Genomic DNA, 24731 nt, shown 5'->3' on the forward strand with positions numbered 1-24731 from the left:
TATTAAGGAACTCACTATTTTTCCTAAAGCGTGTCTTGATTGCCCACTTTCACAGCAGAGGAAACTTCACTCCCAGGCCTTCAAGCAAGCTCAGAAGTTTTTACCTCTCCATTGTATTCAAGGTTTTATGAAAATCAGGAGTTGCTCATTTTGTTTTGAAAGTCGTAATAAAAGGGGGACATTAATATACTGGATTAAAAATTGTTTTCTGTTAGCCTATGACCAGGCTAAATTACCATGTCCTAAAATTGTTAAATGCCATTCATTTAGGGTGCAGCAGCACTTTTTGAGCACCAAGGACTGAGACACTGCCTCTGAAATTTGTAAGATCATCCCCTTACATTTATGTTCAGCATTATCCTTGGACCTCTCCTCATCAGCTGACGTCACTTTTTGGCCATTAGGTATGGCCAGCTCCACTATACAGTAAGCCCAACTCTAGCTTGCTGTGGAAATTGCTGCTGCTGGGTAGGATGGTTGAAGGGGAATATATGACAAAGGAAAATTACTCACCAGTATATCGCCGTCCTCTCTTCTCCCATCCTATGTTCCTCCTGTGCCTCCTCAGAGAATACTACTTGGAATTGTTTTATTTTTACCATCTTAATTTCTCCCTCTCTCTCTTTTCCTTTCTTTTCCTCTGGAAGCAGCGTAACTGAAGGAAGTGGGCTAATTGGCATGTATTTAATGCCAATGGACAAATATTTTCCCTTGATAGGTGGAGCCATAATGCTGTCAGTAATAGCTGTTTAGTGTGACAGAAGAAGATAGGAATGCTACAAACAGAATTACTAGTGAGTAATTTTTCTTTTGTGCTTTCTACTCTTCCACCAGTTTACAAATTTTTTTTTCCTTTAAAAAATATTTTCTAGTCCTTGAGTAACTGTTGCTGGTCAGAGTTCAAAGAAAGCAATACATGATTCATTACCTATTTGTAATATGAATACTGTTGAAATATCTCATCATATGAGCAAAGTTAATGCACACAATTTTTAAAAAATCATGAATTTCAGCAAATTTAAGGAGAGATTTAACCTTTTCCAATTCTCTCTAATGTCTCTTAAGTTGATTACAGTATTTGCTTACTAAAAAGAAAATATAACTAATACACAGATGCTACAATGTAAAGTAACATTTGAGGAAACAACAGTGCTAAAATTTCATGAGGCACAATTTTCCTGAATAAGAATTAGCATACTGAGAAATGTTGCCTGGAAAACAAATGTGCAGATGGAGAGAGGGAAAAAAAACAGTGGTGGAGAGGGAGAAATGCATAAAAAATCCTTCCAAACGTTCAAGAACCCACCCGCAGAAAATGTTTTATCAGGCTCATAATAGACCATTTTTTATATCTGTCAGGAAGAAATACTGTTTGATTGTGGTTGTTACAGGTCCCTTCATGTAGTGTAAGCAATGTGTTTCTGTACCCACTCAGAACAAGAGGGATGAATATAATTCAGAAATCAAGAAGGCAGCAGACAGAACCACAGTAAAACCAGTCTAAAATGAAATTGTGAGAATACTCTGTGACCGTTTATGGGAAATGGAAAAAAGCCACCAGCTTCAATATTGATGGCTTGAAATTCATGCTAAAGAGAATTCAGAGTTGTGCTCACACTGCACGTCTAATGCATGCTGCTCTGTGGTGCGGGAAACTACTCCCCTTTACCCTGCATGATTTCTTGCTAAGGCATAAAGAATTCAGGGCTGCTTGTCACATAGCAAGAATCATTGTGCTAAGGAAAATGAACATGCCGAAAGGAAATGACAATGTTTGGATTACAAAATTACATCTCCTGAAGGAATATATCTGATGATAATAAATAAATGAATGAGTAATGCAGAGGATAGACTATGTTTGCAATTTGTATGTACTGTATACTTCAGCAGAAGCATTTTTAATTACTATTTTGCTCTGGTTATAAAGCATGTGTTTTTCACAATGTACATTTATAATCATACCATTGTTCTGAACCAATATTTTAAATCAGTTTCACATAAACTGCTTTTCCTGTTTTTTTAATTCTACTCAGAGGTAGCGTGAACCTATCATCAGGGAAACACAGGATATTCACAGAAAAAAAGGCCAGAGCTGAGTGCTGGGTGCACAAAAAATAAAGTAATAATAAAAATAAAAAAATCATGGTGGGCTGTATGTGTGTGTGTACACGCTGCGTGCCTGCTCTCTCGTGCTTGCCAGTCAGAAGGAAGGACCCTTCCTGCTTCACTTCTTGACAAGATAATCATCTGGCTGTCACCCTGGAATCACCCATCCCATGAAAATTCACCAGCCAAGAGTTCCACAATCCCATGCTACCAATCTCTGCTAGAGGGGAAGAGTATACTTCTCCTCTCTCTTCCTTAAAAATCAATGAGGGTGAGAAAGAAGCTCCATTTACACAGTTCTCCCCTTTATCCCATTAAACACATCTGACAGCATTTTTCTCTGGATGCCAGACCAAATTAGGAAAAACTCTTAGCTGTCTGAGGTGTTTGCCTCTGAACATCTGACCTTTATACCACTCGGTCTGGTAAAGCTTAGAGGGCATCGGGGAAGCAGGGCAGAAACATTCTGCCACACTTACATTTGGGGATTTTGACAATACCATGAAATAAAGAGTAGCAATACAGAACAAAGAATAAAAATGAAATTGCCAAACAATACATTAAAAGAGAATTTTCTTTGAAGCTTGAAAATACTTTTTCTTTTTGGCCTTTTCACTTATTTACATTTAGAAACAATTATTTTTCCTGTGTTTTGAATAGAGTTAAAACAAAAGTAAACAGCTGTGATAAAATTAACATTTTGAGCTTACACAACCCATTATCAAGTCTGAATAGATCTTTGTGTTCCAGAATCCTGGACTGATGCCAGCACAACTCTGGGAATATTGTTTGTTAGTGAATTAAATCTGGGGGTCCTTCTAAGCCCCATTTGTGCTAATCTCAAATCCACTATAGTTTGGCACAATTTGGAGAGTTTGCTCTAGGGAGACTTCAGACAAATAGCAAGAGTGTAATAGGTCAAGTCTTGAAATGCCTTGACACAGCTGTGGTTTTCTGAAAAAGAATTAGATCTGAGCTGCCTCTAGAGATAGTGTTGTTAAACTCTTATCTGCATGAGTTTTATTTACACTATTATAGTGTAAATGAAATAAATAGCAGACAATACTAGGGCTGTGAACATGTTTATACCATTTTATGTATGTCTGCAGTCCCCTACTTTCTCATAGATAGTAGAAAAAGGTTTGGGAAATTTAACTTCTTGCTGCTGTTCTTCTCTCAGCTTCAACAGGTTAATGTTAATAGTGGACAGAACCAGAGCTATTAGTCGCTGTCAGAAGGGGAATGCCCTGCCTCCTGGCACTCTCTTCAATTTTTTAGCCAGCCCTCCCTGCAGCAGAGCTTTTCTGAGGAAAATGCCAAACTTTATTTCCAATTTTTAGACTAACAGTTCCATTCCATAATGTGTTTATCTAATTCCCAGCTGTGTCCCAAGGCTGCATTTGATTTTGGGGGAGATTGCCCCTTAGTTCTGCTTCCCCTTCTGAGACTTGGCAGCAGCTGGTGTACCTATGGGCTTCAGGGACAGAGCCAGGCAAAGAAAAATCAGAAGCAAAAAGAAAGGCCTGTATCTCCCACTCCTCCCGTATTGACAATACAGTATTTATTTTCCCTGGTGATCAGGGACTCTGTGTTTCTAACTGGGGGAGATTTTTACCTGTGGCCACATTAGTAATCAGAAAATTCAACGGACAATCCTGACTCCGGACACACATTATAGAAGGGAGTACAAATCGTATGGCAACATGAAGCACAACAGGAAAGAATACTTTTTTGTCAGGCAGCTAGAACAAGAGTAGGGTCTGTAGTTGCCCTCCATTGTCCCAGAGCTATCTGAAGGTCTCCCAATCAGCTCTTTCTGGAGATAGACCCCTGAATAGTACCAGGTTCTCTCAATTTTGAAGCAACAGAGTTACCTGTAGCTTTGATCAAATATGGTCACTGGAATACCCTAGGAAGCTCTTAATAAGCATTCCCATTTAACCATCCTTAGACAATTCTTATGATTTGCAGATGAATGGCAGCCCTTTATTTTTTCCCAATTTCAGTCACTACCATTTGATGTTATATGTGCTCCCAGAGTGTGTCTCCAGCGTTATGGTAGAAATAATATTGGCTTTAGGGAAGAAGGAAATTCACTTATCTCTTCCCAGACAATTTTTCTGATCTGGATTCTGTGCAGAGAAAAGCTGAGTGACACAGTTCCTGGAGAATCTTGTTTTTGGGACAAACACATTGTGCTTGGAAAGTTAATAACAGACCTGGGATGAGGAGGAATGCTATCAGATACAGGGTCTCATCTCAGAAAAGTGTTACAGAAGATTGCCTGTAATGGAAAACAAGTGGTGTCACAGAAACAAAAATTCAATTTTTATCTGAGCCTATTGGGAATTCTGATGTCATACACAGGCATGTTCAATGAGTTAGTATGATACCTGTATCCAGTAATTCTGGGTACTGCCACTGCATCTTACTCTGTCTTATCCATTTGCAAAGATCTAGCTCCAATTCTATGTTATCTGCTCTCACAGCTAGTGAATGTAGAGAATCAGATTAATTTTATTATTTTTAAGGGACCTTCCTAATTCAGTTCAGGGAATGGGTACCAGAAAAAGAAGGTACAGCATCCAGCAGCTGGAACACTATAAGTAATTGAGGTCTCAGAGTATGGCTTTTTCCATGAATAATGGACCTGTTCTAGTGACGACAGTCAGTGTGCCCAATCAGGTTTTCATAATGACTAGCAAGAACACATTGAGCCCTACCCAGAGAGAAATTTGCTTGTTCTTGGCAGAACAAAGTTTCCTGTCTCTAGGTGCACTCCCCGCCAAAGGGGAGATGAACACCAAGATTTCCATGGCAGAAGTTGGATTATCAGAGTGGCTCTATGACAGGGTGGCTGGCCCCTTTAAATGAAGCAGGTCCAGCTCACCTGTGCTAGAACAGGTGCTCCCGGTTGATCAGTTAATGGGGGGCAGCAGCATCTGGGGCTATGAAGAGCCAGGCTGTCAGTAAGGAAAGAGGAGCAACAGGAAGTTCCCTGGGTTTGGTTTCTACAGTGCCAAGAGGGAAGGCAATGGGAACCAACAGGGGTGGCGGGGGGAAGAGGGGAGAATGACTTCCAGGGAGAAAGCTGGGAGGCCGTGCTCTGTGAAAAGAGCAAGGAAGAATCCTGCAGTAGGCCCTGAAGCAGGAAAGATTGAAAGGCAAAGGGGAAGCCCCCTAAGTGCTATAATCCAGGGTGCACCAATGAACTGCTTTTGTTTTGCCTATGTTTGGAACATAAAACTGTGCCTGGAAAGAGACTCTAGGTATGGCAGTGGGTCCTTCAATGTCTGGGGATAAACCAGCATCTTAGAATATCAGGGTTGGAAGGGACCTCAGGAGGTCATCTAGTCCAACCCCCTGCTCAAAGCAGGACCAATGCCCAGGCATATTTTTGCCCCAAATCCCTAAATGGCTCCCCTCAAGGACTGAACTCACAACCCTGTGAGTTTAGCAGGCCAGTGCTCAAACACTGAGCTATCCCTCCCCCCTAGTTTCTAAACCTAAGAATATCTCACACATCATCAGTCAGTTTGGTCAGCTTTTCCACAGCAATATGGTGCAAAGCTTAACTATCATGTTAAATCAGTGAAACATAACCTTGAGTTCCTCCTGGAGGACCTTAATATGGGAATATGAGTGTCCCACAAACAGGTCAGGTCTCTGTAGTATAATGTTAGCAGCATGTTAAAAAAAAAAAAAGGAAACTTTGTATATATCCCAACATTTAATGTTTCCTTAAGGCATCAACCTTCTTCCAGCCTCACAAAGTCGTAGAGCATAACCTTGTAACCTCATCCTGCTCCTTACCTCACTACCCAAATGGAACCTCTGCAGCAAGTGTCACCATATTTCCTATCTATTAGAGCAGGCCTCCCAATGGCTACTATTGCCAATCAGATGAGAGTTTTTTAATTTGAAATTTGGGACTTTCTATGAGACTCAATATTGTTCCTAAATTTCAGCCCAGTAGTCCTCACAATTGTCATAGCATTCATTCCTTAAGTAAACTCAAAAAATAGCCCTGCTTTAGTTATGCGTCACCATCCAGTCCTTAGGAGAACTGGCAATCTCAGGGCAGAATAGTCATATCTTCTGTAATAAGATGTGTTGTCTGCCATTCATTCATCATATTAGTTATCCAGTGTCAGCTAATGCCATTCCCTTTATTTTGGAAGAAGTCTTCTCCATGCCTTGATATCCAGGGGAAGATGGAGGAGATATATAATCTACTTGGTTTTGGAAGTCTATATTTAAGAGATGATCCTGCTTCCTATCACGGAGGCACCCTACTATGAAAACCCATTTTAATTAGCACTAAGAAAAATGGGAAAATGTATCCATGCTTACCTGAAAATTTGCTTTCTTTAAGTAATAAGGTCCACATATCCAGCTGCCCTGAAGACAAATCATCATTCAGAATAGAGATGGAAATCGACATCCAAGGATTTGGGTTTGTTGTCGTTAGGTAGAATTTACCATGATCTGCAGTAGAATACTTTGTTGTGTTTTTCCTCATAGTTTATTTAACATGATCTATAATTTAGGAAAGTAGATTTGAGTTCTTCTGGCTGTGGAAGTTTCCTCAACTACAGAGAACTTCAAGAGGCAGGGCATTCTAGTTTATTCTCTGTTGGGTTTTATACCACGCTCATCACCCTAGTATCTGAGTGTCCTCCAGTAGTACAATTAGCAATGTGACTACACAGCTGTCACATGTTTGTTCTCTTATTCTCTCCCCAAAGTGTGTGCAGTGGAGTGTCTAGGTTTGGTAAGGTATTTTTTTTTAATATCAGTGTACCTGTTGCTATGTGTTTGTCAGAGAAGGCAAGGTGAAAAAAGTGTGCCTTGCATTTGGAGTGGAAAGTGGTGGTGTTTGTGATGGTCCTTAATTCCTGGGAGAGATCACTCCACAGTCTCAGAAGATCTCTGGAGAACGTTCTGTCTCCCACATAGATGAGCTTTACTCTTATTGTTGAGAGTTCTCTTGTGCCAGAGGAGTGTAGTTGTCAATCACTCTTCACCCCAGAGCTTTATAGATGATCTTTTAGATACCCTGAGCTCAGGCCAGGGAGTGATTTGAAGGTAAAGACTGTGACCTTGAACTTGATTAGAAATTCAAAGGGAAACCAGTGGAGAGAGTGGAGGACGGGTTTGATATGTTCATGGTAGCTTGTGTTGCAGAGGAGATGCGCTGCAGCATTCTGCACTAGTGGATTTTCCTAAGTGCTGAAGGCTTCCTGCCCAAGTATATCACATTGCCGTAGTCCATCTGACAGGTGACAAAGGTCAGGTGTTCATCCACAAGGATGGGATGGAGTTTCCTAGCAAAGCAAAGATGGAGAGCATTACATGCGGATGCTAGTATGTGTGAGCTCAGTGTTAGCGAGGTATCCAAGTGTACTCCTAAGCTACGGACTGAATTGACCAATTGTGGGTGTGTATCTTCTACCAACGGAAATTGCGCTCAGGCTCCAAGCTCTTCAGAATACTCTCCTCTGCGCACCAGCATCATCGCTGTCTTCCTCAGGTTCAGCTTCAGACAGCTCTTTATCCAAGAGCTACTTTCATCCAAGTACTGGGCTGTCTTGATGGTAGTGGTGAGGTTGTGTGTGGGGAAGGATAGATAGTGCAGTGTGTCATCTGCATGTGCTGACACTTCCCTACTGACAGTTCTGGTTCTGCCCTTCAACTACAAGCAGACTGAAATTAAAATACTTATTGTAATAGAACTGTGGACCTTATTACTTGAATAAAGAAAATTTTTCAGGTAAGCCTGGATTTTCCTGTTCATTGAGAGTAGTAAAGCAAATTGGAATGTCAATTTTGATTTATTATATTCCTAGAGGAGGATGTGCATGTGTGCTTTTCTTACAAGGCTGTCTAATCTACAGAGAGATGTAATTCTTCAGCAGGGATAATATTATGCCACTTATTTGATTGCAAATTTGTTTAAACAGCTTTTAGCTTTATATTTTCCCTTTAGGTAATGTATCTTTAGATACTAATTGCAAAATTGGCTTGACATGAGTCATACAGATTTAAAGTACAGTATATCTGGTCTGACTCCTGAATTTTAAGTGCCATAAGTATAATAGCTGAACTAGAACTGAAATTAATTCTAATTTCTTGGACTCTCTTTTGAGTGATCTGTGTCTAGGGAAGAAGGATATTTTGATGTATAACAGTGGTCTTCTTTAGGGATAATGTTTTGATTGTGTGTGTGTGTGTGTGTGTGTGTGTGTGTGTGTTTTGTGATTTGAGAGAAGTTCTAAGAGGTATGGGAAAATGATGAAATAAAAAAAAACTAGAATGAGTACTTGGCACAAAGAAAGGACATCCACTTTACCTATGATTTGGGGGTGGGGGAAGCTGCTATTTGCTTTGACCACCATTTTGTGTTTTTAAAATATTGTCAAGCTCCATATCTAATGTTTCTTTCCCCCTGCCCCCTTTTCTGGCAGGTTTAAGAGATGCTACAGGCTCTGAGAGTGATGGTGGTGACTCAAGCAGCACAAAATCAGAAGGAGCCAATGGAGCAGCCGCAATCCAACCCAAAAAGGTCAAGGGGATTGGTTTTGGAGATATCTTCAAAGACAAACCAATAAAGCTACGACCAAGGTCAATAGAAGTAGAAAATGACTTCCCACCAGTAGAAAAGGTACATTTTGTAACTTAATTCTGTCATGGTTGTCATCCCCAAAGTACTTAACTTTATGATAAGGTAGAACTGACAGCTTTATGGTTTCTTTCCTGTTCCTTACTTTGACTGACTCCTTTTGTCCTCTGTTGTGCCAAGTGCAGGAAAATAGATTCCTATGAAGTTGGTAATAACATTCTTCCAGGCAATTAAATAGATGGGTTATTTCAGTGAAGGTTTTATTCCTGTGCTCACACCTCCACCCATGGGTCTTTGTTCTAAATAACTACCAGTGCTGGGAACAAGACTTCAGAGTCTGTACTAGAACTGTGGTTACCCATATGATACCACAAATAATAACAATGCCCAGTTCTTATGTAAAGTAACATGGCAGCATAAAGTCACTGTACCATCAGGATGCCAAAAAGGAAATGTCAAAAAGTACCTACAGAATTTAACTTGTAACTTCGTGCTTCGGATATTCATTTAAAAAAATGTATTGGGCAAACTTTTTATAGGTGACCTGCAGAGGACGCAAATTGTTTTATGCTAATCTTTTGTTTGTGTGACATATAAAGAAGATCCCAATTAACACTTTGGGGAGAAACTCTTTGTTAAAGATTCAAACACCTTCACCCTTTCAGTTGAGCTCTCAGAGAGGTCCCTTCGTTCTCTAGTCTCCAAGGAGAACCAGAGACACAAGAAGAAAAGACTTAATATTTCTAATAAGTAGCAGGGAGTGAAGCTTTTTAGCTTTTTTTCCTGCCTTCTGTATATAATGAAGTATGTGCCATAGTGAAAAGGGCACAAAATCCTTTCCCTCACCTTTATAAGCAATTATATTTATCTAATGTGTATGGATAATCTGATAAGTGAGGCTTGGTTTTGATAGACTTATGCATGCTTGGAATTCTGCTTATCTTTGGTAAAATTCAAATTAGGTTCTTCTGCAATGTAAACATTTATATGTGCTACTTGAAAATGTTGAAAGAGGTTGTTACTACCCCCAGAATGGGATAATTAAAGGTTGGTTTTTTTTCCTAAGTTGATAGTGATAGCTTCTTTGGACTGGATTCATGTAGGCCCCAATTCAAGAAAGAATCTTTCTTTAGAAAAACACTTGTAGTCAGTAGGATTTAAGCTTCTGTTAAGTGTAGCATGTAGTTAAGTGCTCTCCGGGTCTGGGGCCATAAACTTTTCCTATTACATTAGATAATGTGTATTTTCAGTAGTTCATTTCCAGCAGGCATATAGGTAAAAAAACAAATACAGTGCATGCAGAAACAATGAGAAGTCTTTGTGGCACCTTAGAGACTAACAAATTTATTTGGGCGTAAGCTTTCGTGGGCTAGAATCTACTTCATTGAACGCATGAACCGATGAAGTGGGTTCTAGCTCACAAAAGCTTATGTCCAAATAAATTTGTTAGTCTCTAAGGTGCCACAAGGACTCCTCGTTGTTTTTGCTGATACAGACTAACATGGCTACCACTCTGAGTGCGTGCAGATATTCTGATGAGCTAGATGCACAGTCAGTATTTGCATGTTAAATAGTGTTTATTTATAATCAGGGGCGACTCTAGGTATTTTGCCGCCCCAAGCACGGCAGGCAGGCTGCCTTCGGTGGCTTGCCTGCGATGGCTTGCCTGTGGGAGGTCCCTGGTCCCGTAGATTCGGCGGCATGCCTACAGGAGGTCTGCCAAAGCCTCGGGACCAGCAGACCCTCTGCATGCAAGCCGCCGAAGGCAACCTGCCTGCTGCCCTCACGGCGACCGGCAGAGCGCCCCCCATGGCTTGCCGCCCCAAGCACGCACTTGGCGTGCTGGTGCCTGGAGCCGTCCCTGTTTATAATTACTATATACGCGTTCACCTGTGAATGATGCACATAGACCTTAACCAGAACTGTAGAGATATTCAATATTCAATTATCCACATCTGATTCAGATGGCTTGCAATTGACAAACTGCAGTGCTCTGCAAATACCATATGATCAGGCGTGGGAGAATTCTATTTTTATCAGTGAATATTGGTAAACTTTGATTTCCATGCACACACAAACCAACAAAAAAGTATTTCCATCAATGATAATTGAAATGTAGAGATAGGTAAAGTAAAAAAAAAAAATGCTCCTTGAGAACTTTTTATTTAAGGATGTTTACTTTGCATATTTTGACATGTGGTATTGACGGTTTTAATGGTTATAAAGCTTTTTTTATTTGTGTCTACGGTCACTAAATAATTGTCTGACACCCCATCCCCCAATGTTCCACCACTGATAAAATTTAAAAATAATAAGCTTAAAAATAAATTTTGATATTATCCTTCAAAATTATATTTAAAAAATTTAATTCTGCCAAGCGTACATATGATAGTTTTCTGTAAAGATACAGACATTTTTGGTAAATGGGCTCTGTATAAAATAGGGTATAGACCTGTTCACCTTTTAGTCACTCATCTAATATGGTCAAATTTGAGGTGTCCATCTGGTAGATATTAAATGGCTTTTGTGAAATAAGAGGAGGTCTTAGTCCACATTTTACTGGGCAGGAAGTATTATTATCCCTATTTTGCAGATGGGGAACCGAAAAGTGATTTGTCTAAGGTCAGACAAGAGGTCTGCAACATAGCCAGGAATTTAATCCAAAATCCTTAGAGTCTTAGACTGGTGTCTTAATTACAAGACCATCCTTCTTCTGTATTCACATTTTCCTTAACAAATATTTTAATGGGATGTGATTACATCATATTTGCAGTTAGAATACTTTATTTCCTGTATTTAGTAACTTCTCAGGCTGCAAGTAGGAAATGCTTGCATAACACTTACCATACGCACCCAACATTTAACAGCTAAAGCAGTGGTTCTCAGGAGGCCTTCTGGGGGGGCGGGGGAGGAGGAGACATCAACTCATCTAGATAGTTGCCTGGTTTTACAAGAGGCTGCGTAAAAAGCACCAGTGAAGTCACTACGAAGTAAAATTTCATACAGACAATGACTGGTTTATACTGCTCTGTATACAACACACTGAAATGTAAGTAATATATATATAAATTAATTTATATATATGTGTGTGTGTATATATATATATATAAAATTATATATTATATATATTTATATAAATTAATTTATATATATATATATTAATTTATTTTATAATTATATATATAATTATAAATTATATATATTTATATAAATTAATTTATATATAAATTAATTTATTTTATAATTATATGGTAATAATGGGAAACTAAGCAATTTTTTCAATAATAGGGTGCTGTGACACTTTTATATTTTTTGTCTGATTTTGTAAGCAAATAGTTTTTAAGTGAGGTGAAACTTGGGCATACGCAAGACAAATCAGAAAGGAGTACAGAAGATTAGAAAGGTTGAGAGCCACTGAGCTTAGAGAGCCACTCAATCAAATAGAGTCTAAGAATGGCACAAAATAATCAATAAAAGATTACCTCACCCACCTTGTCTTCCTCCCTCCTCTTCCATCTCCACTCCCTTCTTCCTCAAGAGCTCATGCTGGCCGTTGGGAGGAAGAGGAACTCCATTTTTGCTTGTTATGGAGGGAGAGAATACCAGTTGTTCCTGTTTCTTTATTCTTCTGTGTAATAGAGGGTAACTGAACAGCGGTATAGGAGTTGCTGAGTTTGCTCAGTGCTCCCTGTGCTGCACAATAGATTAGGTAGATGGTCCTGTGACTGACATTCTTGTGCATCTCTTCTTGAGATCCAACTAAACTGAGTGGATCACTAATCCATCACCTATGCAGTGAGAGCTGCATGTAGGACCATAAAGAGCAATGTATAGAGAATCGCTGTTTTAAAGAACTTATACGTTTTGGCTGGCAGGAAGGCTGCTTTGGTTTTTAGTTCCTTTAAAACTTTTGTATTTACTAAGTTTCTTCTTAAACACCATTATTTCTGATCATCTCAAATGGGGAGTGTCTCCACTCATCTCTTTTGTGAAGACCGAAGGAAAGGGAGAATCCACTTCACAAAAGTTGCTCTTTACCCCTTTGTCACCCTTCTCCACGCTGCACTTTTCCAGGTATGAAATTAGACTTAAAAGTAGTTACAGAGTTGAACACTAAAAATAGTTAGAACTAAAGCTCAAAATAAGGGACATGAGAACAATAGTAGCATATAGCATTTTGTAGCCTAGAAACATTATTCTGTAGCCACTCCATGCATGAAACGCCCACATCATGAGGTCCCTTGCTTTTGTACCTCTGTAGCTCTTCTGACACCAAACCACTCATTCTGGTCCATTTCTTTACCATTCCTTGCCTCCTCATCTCTAATCTACCATGAGATAATTCTGTGAATATAAAACTTCCATTTTAAGTGATGAACATTATCCATTGGTGCTTCAGTGGTGAAGTGTTAACAATGTAGGATTAATTTTTTTTTGCAGAAATATCATTTGGAAATTATGAACAGTACTTTGAAATTGTAAAGTGTAACGCACAAAATTCTCAAGAATATTATTTATCCTTTTTTAGTATAAACAATTTACAGCAATAAAAGCTAATTAATGACACCAAGTCTTCATGAGATAAGTAAAACACAGCTAGCTCTCAGATGAAAGACAGTTTAGATCTATATCTTTTACTAGGATTCTGAAACCATAATCTCATACAGGAAAACAGGTACAAAGGGAATGGAGCAGGAAATGGAAAATTGAGTTTAACAGAGAGGAACAGATTTGATAACCTAGACTGGCACTGAGTCTCTGCTGAATCGCTATTGAAGAGTGATGCATCGATCAGAAGTGTCTCTTTTCGTCTTCCATATTCCTTCCCCCTTCCCCAAACATATCTGTGATATCACGATTTCACTCTTTGGATTGTAAAATGTTCAAGCTACTCTCTGATAAATGGGAATAACCCAGCTGTCAGTGAAATGGCTTTGCCCTGGGTTTTAACAGAGAACACGTCCGTGTATCAGTGGCATTTTTAAAAAATGAGTCTACCACACAATAGTGCTCTGTCACTGAAGATCGTTATTTTTAAAAACTGTTATTGCAGTATAGACTACATAAATATAGGATGTTTTAACATTGCCTATACCACCGTGCCTTGCACATACATCACATAACAAAATGAAGGAAAGCATTGTCCATATGAAGGAAATGCTGTTATAATATACATAATGACCACAGTTGATTTTAGATTCCTTTTGCTTTCTTGAGTTACTTAAAAACTGCATAGAGATCTACTGGTGAAAAGACTATATAACAGCTAGTGATGTCAGTAGCAATACTATGGAGAGTCTGGTTTTGATTCCTGGTTGGGAGCCATGGACTTCTGCTCTAGTGGTGTACCCTGAAAAACAAAATCTATGAAATCTCAAAATATTTCGGCCTGGAAAACAAAAAAGTAGAACCATTTGGGGATGGATCACTTCCAAGAAACCACCATACTTTATTTAGACAAAAGTGAAGCTGATTTCCATATTGCTGAGTTTCAGAGATTTTCTGTGGGGACATGAACTAATGTGATAGTGAATTTCTAGAAAGGAGCAGCTGCTCTGCTTCTCTCCATTCCCCAGCAGTTTCAACTCCAGTACAATTAATATGCTTTGATAAATACCAGGGCTCCTTGGTATATATCTAAAATGTAGAATGAGTTTACTTTCTATCTGATGAGCTCCCAGATAACTGGCTGACAGTGTGATACAACACAACATCTAAAATAGCAGCAAAACCTACTTTAAATAAATCCTGATCACTAATATCGTGATCATAAGCAGAGTTGGTTCCTGAGACTTTGTCTACATCAAAGAAACAATAGTATTTTTTTTCCTAACAAGATCCTAGGATGGTTTACCTGACCATTGCAGATAAGGATGAACTGTTACAACTTTGTAAAATCCTCTATTTGAAACTCAGTGCTTTCAAAGGCTTGTTTTGGCACTTGTGGCAATTCATAGACCATATTGTGAAATTTCTAGGTTGTAGATTTACTTGAAATGAGCTTTTCTGTTCTGCTTCTATTTTGTTTGCTTTTGTTTAAGAATTTAACCTCAATGCTGGTGATCCTTAATTATACGTTGGAACTTTTGTTTGGGAGAGAGGGGGTTGGTAGCCTTTTTAAAGCTCAGGAAGGTTTTAATGAGCAGACATTTGATACTATTTGCCTACCTGAACATAGGAAGTTAAGATAGCAAATAGCTTGGCACAAATAATAAAATAACAAGTCTAATTCAGCATTGATGTTGCATATGTAATCTTCATATTCATTAGGTATTAAGATTTCTGATTAAATAATTGTCTCATGTTACATAAAGCAAACTGAACTGCATCAAGCAACTGGGATGACAGTTTGCACAGTCATAATTTTCTATCAGTTTGAATTAATCAATTGATTTTTTTCTGAATCTGTATATTTGGCTTTTTTTTAAATATCTTTAGCAGAGGATATTAAAAAATACAATTGATTGTGTTTTATATAATTAAAATGCGTTTTAGGCTTTTTAAAAAAAGAACCCCAACTTTATATTCTGTAAAACTGAAAAGGATATATTTCATTATGACTTTAAAAGAATTTGTTCAGTGGAAGTTTGAAATTAACATCTTCTTCAGGAAGTGGTTTTGATGACTCAGGTTGCTTACTGCCATCTGAGCCATTACTAAACCTGTTCCACAGTGTGGTGCTAGGGTGGTTACTGTGCTTATAGAGATGCTGTCAAAGAGTCAGAGGGTTTGTCTCCCACGTGAGAGGTAAAACCAATCTCGTGATCATTTCTGGTCATTAAAAAATACTGTGGCACATTTCCCAGCAGTAGGTACGTCTGATTGGCTGTCCTGACTAGATAATTTATGATCTTCTTTCAAAATTCCTGTTCTTATTTGTTAAGGTATTTTGCTTCATGTCCTTATGTCTAAATTTTGTTGTATTGGTATTGATGGTGCTGTTAGAATGGCTGCTACATTTTATCATCAGAGAGAGTTGATTTTTAATACTAGATGTATAGAACGTGTAAGTCTGTTTATATATACATGTGTATTTGGGATTTTATAGAATGTTCTGAAGCTTGGTCAACACACTGCATAGCTCAAATAAAAGTGAGAGGTATGGCCTCCTCCGATTTATTCTTCCGTATCCATATTATCATTTTCCATTTCCAGTCATTCTTATATATTTGCATGAATGCCTTTATAGGGGACATGGAAGTGTTAAGATTTTATACTTTTGTTGTGGAAGAGAGGATTCATGGTGATATTACAGCTTTTAAAAAAAGTAATAAATCACATGGAATTTTAGCTCTTAGTTTTTGAATTGGTGAAAATTGGGTAGTTGGAATGTGACAAAGACCAAAATAATTTTTCAGTTGAATTATATGATTTATATGTTAAAAGATTTTCTGTCTGAGCTGCTTACAATTTTTTTTTTTTTTTTTTTTTGCATATTACTGCTTATGTTTCCTTTTCTGGCTGTCATATACATGAAGCCAGTGAAGCTGAGTTTTCTGTCTGGAAAGGCAGAAACCTCTACCCCAAAGTAAGTAAAACTACGAAAAGTTCCAGGCTTCCTGTGAAATAAACAAATGCAAGCTTTGTTTTCCTCAAAGCTCAGAGAGCCCTAAATGTGACTCAGTTTTAGGCTTGGTCTTTTAGACTTGTAAGTTTTGCTATTACAGGGAAGTAGGAGAACTCCGATTCTCTTCTTGGACACTTTTAACTGTAGAAAGACAGCTTTACTTCACAATGGGAGAGGAGGTATTTCTTTTTAAACAAACTTTTTTTTGTTGTTTTTAACCATCTTATACTATATTGTAACTTATACTTTGCAGAGCACCGATGTTTGGTAGGAGGGCTCTTTGGTTCTTTTCATAGTGGACAAAAATTGTATATATGAAAATAAACTATTTTGTATTAGTCAGGATCTTGAGCAGATGGGAAGTCCAGCTCTATTAAAGAGGAACATATTAAAATAAGGGATTACTATGTGAAGACATAGTCTGTCCTGGAACTGTTTTGTTGTAATTTTTTCCCCTTCGGTCAGTTTGGCCATTAAACTTATACAGATGTTTTCAATTTTTATACTACTTGTTTTCCAGTCTTTTACTCTAAAGAATAACGTAACTTGGCAGTTCACGTAAGCAGTAACTGTTACACCATCTCTCTAGGATGTGTAGCCATTTCAAGTGTTTGCTTACTAAACAAAAATCCAGTTTTTTTCTCCAAAATAATTTAGTATGATTAAAGTTCCTCTTCCTTGGTAGAAAAAGAAAGAGCGTCCTAGTGTTTCATTTTCTGTGAGGTGACGTTTGGAGTTTGCTCTATGAATGGGAAAAACTAAAATTAGTAATTTCTTGATGTTGTCACACCTTTTTTCACCAAAGTAATTAAATCTAAACAGCAATCGTTACTTCATGTAATTGCAAGGAGAATTTGTGTCAATTGGTGGTGCATGTTATGAAATTATCTAGCACATTGAAAGGAGAAACACTAAATACATGATTTGATATTTTGTTTGGGTTTTTTTACAAATAGTTTTTTATGTGCTTGTTTGGTAGATATAGATCTCTAAATTCATGCATTTAAAAGCAGAAGTCTATGAGTTCATGAAATGAAGTTACAAGGTTCCTTGAATAGACTTTTAAGCTTACAATATGCCATGTGTCTCTCCTTTTCCTGCCTTAAAAAAAAAAAGTGGGGGGCGGGGAGAACAGGGCTATATAATAGCCAGACAGTCTACAGGATGAAAAGTCTGTAGTCTGATTTAACTGTTTGTTGACAAAATAAATTTAACAAGACTTTGACACAAAAATACTTGCTTTTTAAAAAATATCCTAAAATACAAGCTTACAGATGAGAGCTACTAAGCACTTTGTAAAAATCCCTTAAAAATTATTGGGGGAGAGAGGAGTGGGGCTATAAAATGCTGGCCTGAGGAAGGCCTTCGAGCAATGCTGCTCAGTTGGCAATTCCTAGATCTGTAGAGACTGCTGCCTGCTGTGTTCTGGCTGTTCTGATACTTACCGCACTCCGGCCACCCAAACAGATATCTGCAAAGCTTCATAGACAGAGCTGACTTTTCCCTTTAAAGCTGTCTCTCTGCGAAAGGTGTTTGCTGTAGAGGAAAACTAAGATCACACGATCCTGGTCATTTCCATTTGTATTCCACACTCCAGAGCTCCATGCAGAACGAAACAGATAAGTTCCAGTCAGTTTCCTTGTTCATGCTGTGCCAAAGAACTTTATCCTTGAAAGGGTTGGTAAGGGAAATGGACGAGATTGCTAATCAATTTTCCCTTGCAGTTCTTCGTTATATTATTTGCTACTAATACTTTGCTGCCCGATAAATAATTTTTTTAATACAAAAACCTCCAAAGAAAAGAACATAAAGGTATAAAACTAAGCAGGATGGACAAAAGGGGAGAAAAAGATGGTAAAAGGTCACAGAACAGGGAAAGAGGATGGAGGAAGAAGGAACAAAAAGAAGGAAAAGAAAAATGTCACATAAAGTAAGAAGGAAACAAAATGGAGGGTGGTGGAAATTCCTTTATTGTCCTGATTACAATAAAACTTACTTTCCAAATGTTCAATCTTACTAGCTTTCTTGGTTGTTGAATTTTGGGGTTTTTGGGGGTGGGGCGACTGTGTTTGCTGGAGGGTTGAATATGTCTGAAGGGCATTCCACAGGTCCTCCTTTCAGGCAGGTGTGGGGGAGGGGAAGGTGTTTGTGACCGGATCCGAGGCAGTAGTAACTGTCCATCACTGTTGCAGAAGGAACTATGAGTTAGGATAGCGAAACAGTTTCTTTATCAGTTAACTTTTGAGAATATTATCGAACTGTTTTTTTCAGTCCTGGCATTATAATTTTACTACTGAAGAACTAAGTATTCTCATTTTCATTACCATGATTAAGAAAAATCTGTAATATTACTATCTTTTGTCACTGGCTATAACTTACCATAAGCATAAAAAGAAAGGAACACAGGGAAGACAAAAGAAACGCAACAGAAGACGGCAAAAGGCAATGTTATCTGGTGGATTACCAGCGCATAGAACCGGGAGTCAGGAAACATGGGGTTTATTCCTGCTTCTGTCCCGAGTTGCTCTGTTGCATCTATAAAATGGCGATGTTTCTCTACCTCACAGGACTGTCATGTGAATAAAAATCATTAGTGACTGTGAGTTGCTCTGATACTGTGGTGACTAGGGCTATGTAAGTACCTTTACAGATACGCACTTCTATCTGCAAACCTCTGAGGTATCAAGAAGCTCCTGATGCAAAGAAAGAGCACACCACTATTGGGGTGGAGAGGGTGACATGGGCATGGCATTGAAAAAAATATATTATGTCTCCACTGAGGGAAAGAATACAGATTGTTTTTAAAAATATGAAAATGCTGCTTGTACCAGATGATGCAGAAAAAAAGGAAAATAAATGGATATCAGGATAGACATAGAATAAATGCCATTTTGCAAATTGTTACACAGAAAATATAGTATAATAAGAGAAAATGTTGTAGGTTGTGTGACAATTCTGAATTGTTTGTTGTGCAGACTAGCCATAATTATTCTTCTATCAGTGAACATAACTTTGTTGATACAGTGAATGAACCAAGAGATCATAGTTATCTTTAAGCAGCATCATCCCTTGTTCCTTTCTGGGTTGCACACATTATTGACACTGGAATGCTGGGCAAGGAGCCACAACAGCAAAGACTCTCTGAACCTGCTTGATTCCTAACAGCTGGAGAGACAGGCTTAGAACAGTGTAACAGCCCCATTGGTTGCTAATTGCTACAAAAGAGGAGGTTTCATAAAAGCAGTTTTCTGTTCTGGATGGTGCAATCTGGAGCATGCTAGTTGCTGACAGTGTTTCTCATGAGAAAGCACAGAAGGATTTCCACCACAATATGTAGATTGACTGTAGAATCCTCCTCAAATGACAGAAAACTGATTCTGAATTGTTTTTTTTAACTGCAGTCCACAAATGGTGGAATTTCTAATGAGTGATACTGGGAGAAATGACCCCTTCATTTGCACAAGCCGTAGTCAGTAGAAGTTACGATTAAAAATAAATAAAGGGAGGAAGGAGAGTGAACGATGTCTGCTACAAGGATATTTACTTTACTTTTCATCAATGTTCTTGCCAGAAATCTGACCTTCCATTGTGAATCTCCAGTTGAGAGAGAAAGCAAGTGACTGTATTCACTCTAATATTGTTCACTTACCTCCTTTAACTGTTATTTTTTGTTCCTTTGAGATAAGGCAGTTAGGAGCATGGTGCATAGATTCAGTTCTGCGTTTGTTCTTTTTATTTCATTTGCTAAGCTTTTTACTCATCTGTGATTCCAATATGCCTTGCTCCATTTGTTTACGCAATTTCTACTTAGCTAAACTGTTGCTCTCAACTCCGTGCATTTACTTTGTCACTTTGATACATTAATCCCAGTAAAATCTCTTGGGAGGGAAGATTTTTAGCTCATTAACAAAAGAGATAACTGAGGGTCGCCGTCTCCGACTCAAAGAATACTTTGAGAACAACACTGAACAGCGCACTGATACACAGGTACCCTCCCACCAACAGCACAAGAAGAACTCCACATGGACTCCTCCTGAGGGTCGAAATGACAGTCTGGACCTCTACATTGAATGCTTCCACCGACGTGCACAGGCAGAAATTGTGGAACAACGACATCGCTTGCCTAATAACCTAAGTCGTGCAGAACGCAATGCCATCCACAGCCTCAGAAACCACCCTGACATTATCATCAAAGAGGCTGATAAAGGAGGTGCTGTTGTCATCATGAACAGGTCTGACTACCAAAAGGAGGCCACCAGACAACTCTCCAATACCAAATTCTACAGGCCACTTCCCTCAGATCCCACTTAGGAATACACTAAGAAACTGCAACATCTACTCAGGACACTCCCTACACTAACACCGGAACAAATCAACATACCCTTAGAGCCCCGACCAGGGTTATTCTATCTACTACCCAAGATCCACAAACCCGGAAATCCTGGACGCCCCATCATCTCAGGCATTGGCACTCTCACTGAAGGACTGTCTGGATATGTGGACTCTCTACTCAGACCCTATGCCACCAGCACTCCCAGCTATCTCCGTGACACCACTGATTTCCTGAGGAAACTACAATGCATTGCTGTCCTTCCAGAAAACACCATCCTAGCCACCATGGATGTAGAGGCTCTCTACACAAACATCCCACACACAGATGGAATACAAGCTGTCAGGAACAGTATCCCTGATGATGCCACAGCACAACTGGCTGCTGAGCTCTGTGCCTTTATCCTCACACACAACTATTTCAAATTTGATGACAATCTATATCTCCAGATCAGTGGCACCGCTATGGGCACCCCCATGGCCCCACAATATGCCAATATTTTTATGGCCGACCTGGAACAACGCTTCCTCAGCTCTCGTCCACTCATGCCCCTTCTCTACCTACGCTACATTGATGACATCTTCATCATCTGGACCCATGGGAAGGAGACTCTGGAAAAATTCCACCATGATTTCAACAGCTTCCACCCCACCATCAGTCTCAGCCTGGACCAATCTACACAGGACGTCCACTTCCTAGACATCACGGTGCAAATAAGTGATGGTCACATTAACACCACCCTATACCGAAAACCTACTGACCGCTATGCCTACCTTCATGCCTCCAGCTTCCATCCCGGGCACATCACACGATCCATTGTCTACAGCCAAGCACTGAGGTACAACCGCATCTGCTCTAACCCCTCAGACAGAGACCAACACCTACAAAATCTCCACCAAGCATTCGCAAAACTACAATACTAGCACGAGGAAATAAGGAAACAGATCAACAGAGCAAGACGTGTACCCAGAAGCCTCCTACTGCAAGACAAACCCAAGAAAGAAACCAACAAGACTCCACTGGCCATCACATACAGTCCCCAGCTAAAACCTCTCCAACGCATCATCAGGGATCTACAACCCATCCTGGACAATGATCCCACACTTTCACAGGCCTTGGGTGGCAGGCCAGTCCTCGCCCACAGGCAACCTGCCAACCTGAAACATATTCTCACCAGTAACTGCACACTGCACCATAGGAACTCTAGCTCAGGAACCAATCCATGCAACAAACCTCGATGCCAACTCTGCCCACATATCTACACCAGCGACACCATCACAGGACCTAACCAGATCAGCCACACCATCACCGGTTCATTCACCTGCACGTCCACCAATGTAATATACGCCATCATATGCCAGCAATGCCCCTTTGCTATGTACCTCGGCCAAACTGGACAGTCGCTACGAAAAAGGATAAATGGACACAAATCAGATATTAGGAATGGCAGTATATAAAAACCTGTAGGAGAACACTTCAACCTCCCTGGCCACACTATAGCAGACCTTAAGATGGCCATCCTGCAGCAAAAAAACTTCAGGACCAGACTTCAAAGAGAAACTGCTGAGCTTCATTCATCTGCAAATTTGACACCATCAGCTCAGGATTAAACAAAGACTGTGAATGGCTTGCCAATTACTAAACCAGTTTCTCCTCTCTTGGTTTTCACACCTCAACTGCTAGAACAGGGCCCTATCCTCCCTGATTGAACTACCTCTTTATCTCTAGCTTGCCTGCATATATATACCTGCCCCTGGAAATTTCCACTACATGCATCTGACGAAGTGCGTATTCACCCACGAAAGCTCATGCTCCAAAACGTCTGTTAATCTATAAGGTGTCACAGGATTCTTTGCTGCTTTTACAGATCCAGACTAACACGGCTACCCCTCTGATACTCAACTGAGGGTCTAGCAGTATCAAATGTCAAAATTTCAGATTTTATAGAGTCAGACATTTTTAAGACCAGAAGGAACTATTGTGATTGTCTAATTTCACCTCCTGCACAACACAGATCATAGGACCTCCCTGAATTAATTTGTTTCAGGTCCAATAGTTGTGCTTGAACTAGAGCAGTGATCCCCAAACTTTTTCGTCTGGCGAGTGCCAGATGAAGGACCATGGCGGTGGTTGAGCATCTGCCGAAATACCTCTGAAATTTGGCGGCAACGCCTCTGAATGACATCGCTTGTCAGCGGAAAGCATCATCATCCAGAGGCATCACCGCCGAAATGCCACCGAAAGCTTGACCGCTGGCAGGACGCGGGCACATTTGGCACCACATTGGGGATCCCTGAACTGGAGCGTGTCTTTTAGAAAAACATTCAGTCTTAAATTAAAAATTTCCAGTGATGATGAAGCCACCACAACACTTGATAAGTTGTTCCAATGATTAATTACACTTACTGTTATAAATTTGCACCTTAGTTTTAGTCTGAATTTGTCCAGCTTCTTATACTTTTATTTGGTAGATTGAAGATCCCTCTATTATCAAATTTCTGTTCCCCAAGGCCATGGGCAGTCTTGTCTAGTGGTGGGAGCAAGAATCCAGCCTATCCATTAGAGCAGAGCCAAAGGGTTAACCAGAGTTGCAGTCAGAAGGCATAGTGGAGGGTCAGAACTGGGAGTCAGGAAGAAGCTGGGGGCTGAGGCAGAGCAGGTAAACGTTGGGGCTAGTGCTGGGGCTGGAGCAGGAATAGATGCACACTGGAACTGAAGCAAGACTAGAGACAGCAGAGGTAGGGACAGGACTAGGTACAGCTGCAGGCTAGGAATGCATTGAGCAGCCACTGGACTGTTGTGGCTACTGATCTTATGTAAGAGTCTGCTGACTCCCTCAACCAATCAGATGGCGCACTCAGACAGCTGAGCTTATTAAGCTGCCAGGAGACTGGCTCTGTTGCAGGCTAGATCCTATCAGTACTGGCACCTCCCCTTCAAGGGCACCTACTAGAGTCTGTGGGACCAGGTTTCAGGGGGTGTTTCTGATGGAAGGCATGTACAAGTTGTGGAACACCAATGCTTTCTTCTGGTTTCCATGATTGCTCTTCCAGTCCATAGCTCTCCCACTGCACCAGATAAGAGTTTTTGCCTCAAACTTGTGTGACATCTAGGAGTTCCCAGACCTCATTGCCTCTTGACCCTGGACATCTATGGGAGGTGATGGTAAAGCTGAGTGGTTGGGAGTGATTATCTGTGTGAGGTTTCAAACAGGAAGTATGGAAAACTGGGTGGACTTTCAAGGATTCCAGCAACTGGAGCCTAAATGCTACAGGGTCTTTACTGATAGTGAGTGTGTATAATTTTGTTTGTGTAAAATAAAATAACTAAAAAAAGTTAATTATTACAGATTTAACACTTTAGAGGAAATAAACCAAGGATGAATTTGGGCCAAATGTTCTAAATGTTGAAACTTCTTAAATCTATACCCCTTTGTCTATAGCAGTTGAAAGTTTGGAAATATTCCCTTTCAGAATATTAGTCAAAGAACTGATTAGTTCAGGGGTTTGCTGTTAGGGTATGGAGTCTTACACCTTTAGCTCTCTGTTGCCCACGTAGCTAAGGATGTGGAAGTCATCCATAGAATGTTTCTTCTTTTGACTAAAATGAACGGAGCTGATGGTCTCAGTCCAGTTCCTGTAGATTAGCATCCACTTCTTTCCTAAAACTGCCATGATTGTGAAGAATGGCAGCTTTTATGAAGTCAGTGACTGAATGGTCTTGGGACATTGAAATAATGTCTCCCCAGCCTAAAAGTAGCTCCCCCAGGTCCGACAAGGTTTGAGGCATGTTAGGAAGGGCAAATGGAAAATATACTAATGGCCTACAGGTCAGTTTTTCAGCACTGAATGGGATTGCAGTGGTTTGCTCATATTAATGTGAAAAAGAGTTACAGTGCTCAGAGAATAATGCGCTCTTTGTTGTGCTATGATTTGATGTTTTTTCCTGTTCTATTCCTTTTCTCTTTATTTCTGTTTCTTTTTATTTTATTTGTCTCACTCTTATATAATGGAAAACCTACTAGTTATTTTGTTTGCATGTTTTTTGATTGTGTTTTTTTCCAGCCTAATTCTTCACAGCGTCTTTGTTTTATCGCGTCTTCCCAC

At 39.6% G+C, this 24731-nt stretch overlaps 1 protein-coding gene across 3 annotated transcripts in view; it reads left to right on the forward strand.

Annotated features, from left to right (window-relative positions):
- Positions 1-24731, forward strand: part of SH3KBP1 (SH3 domain containing kinase binding protein 1) — a 244669-nt gene that overhangs the window by 100250 nt on the left and 119688 nt on the right. For 2 of the 3 annotated variants that reach the window (XM_050936578.1, XM_050936579.1), the window contains one exon: positions 8574-8770. In XM_050936578.1, coding sequence (XP_050792535.1) covers positions 8574-8770 — 197 coding nt within the window. Of the gene's footprint in view, positions 1-8573; positions 8771-16401; positions 16475-24731 lie in introns of those variants that run through there. The other variant, XM_050936581.1, reaches the window with a different exon arrangement.

The sequence above is a fragment of the Gopherus flavomarginatus genome, chromosome 1, assembly GCF_025201925.1.
Source record: "Gopherus flavomarginatus isolate rGopFla2 chromosome 1, rGopFla2.mat.asm, whole genome shotgun sequence".
NCBI classification, from domain to species: Eukaryota; Metazoa; Chordata; order Testudines; family Testudinidae; genus Gopherus; species Gopherus flavomarginatus.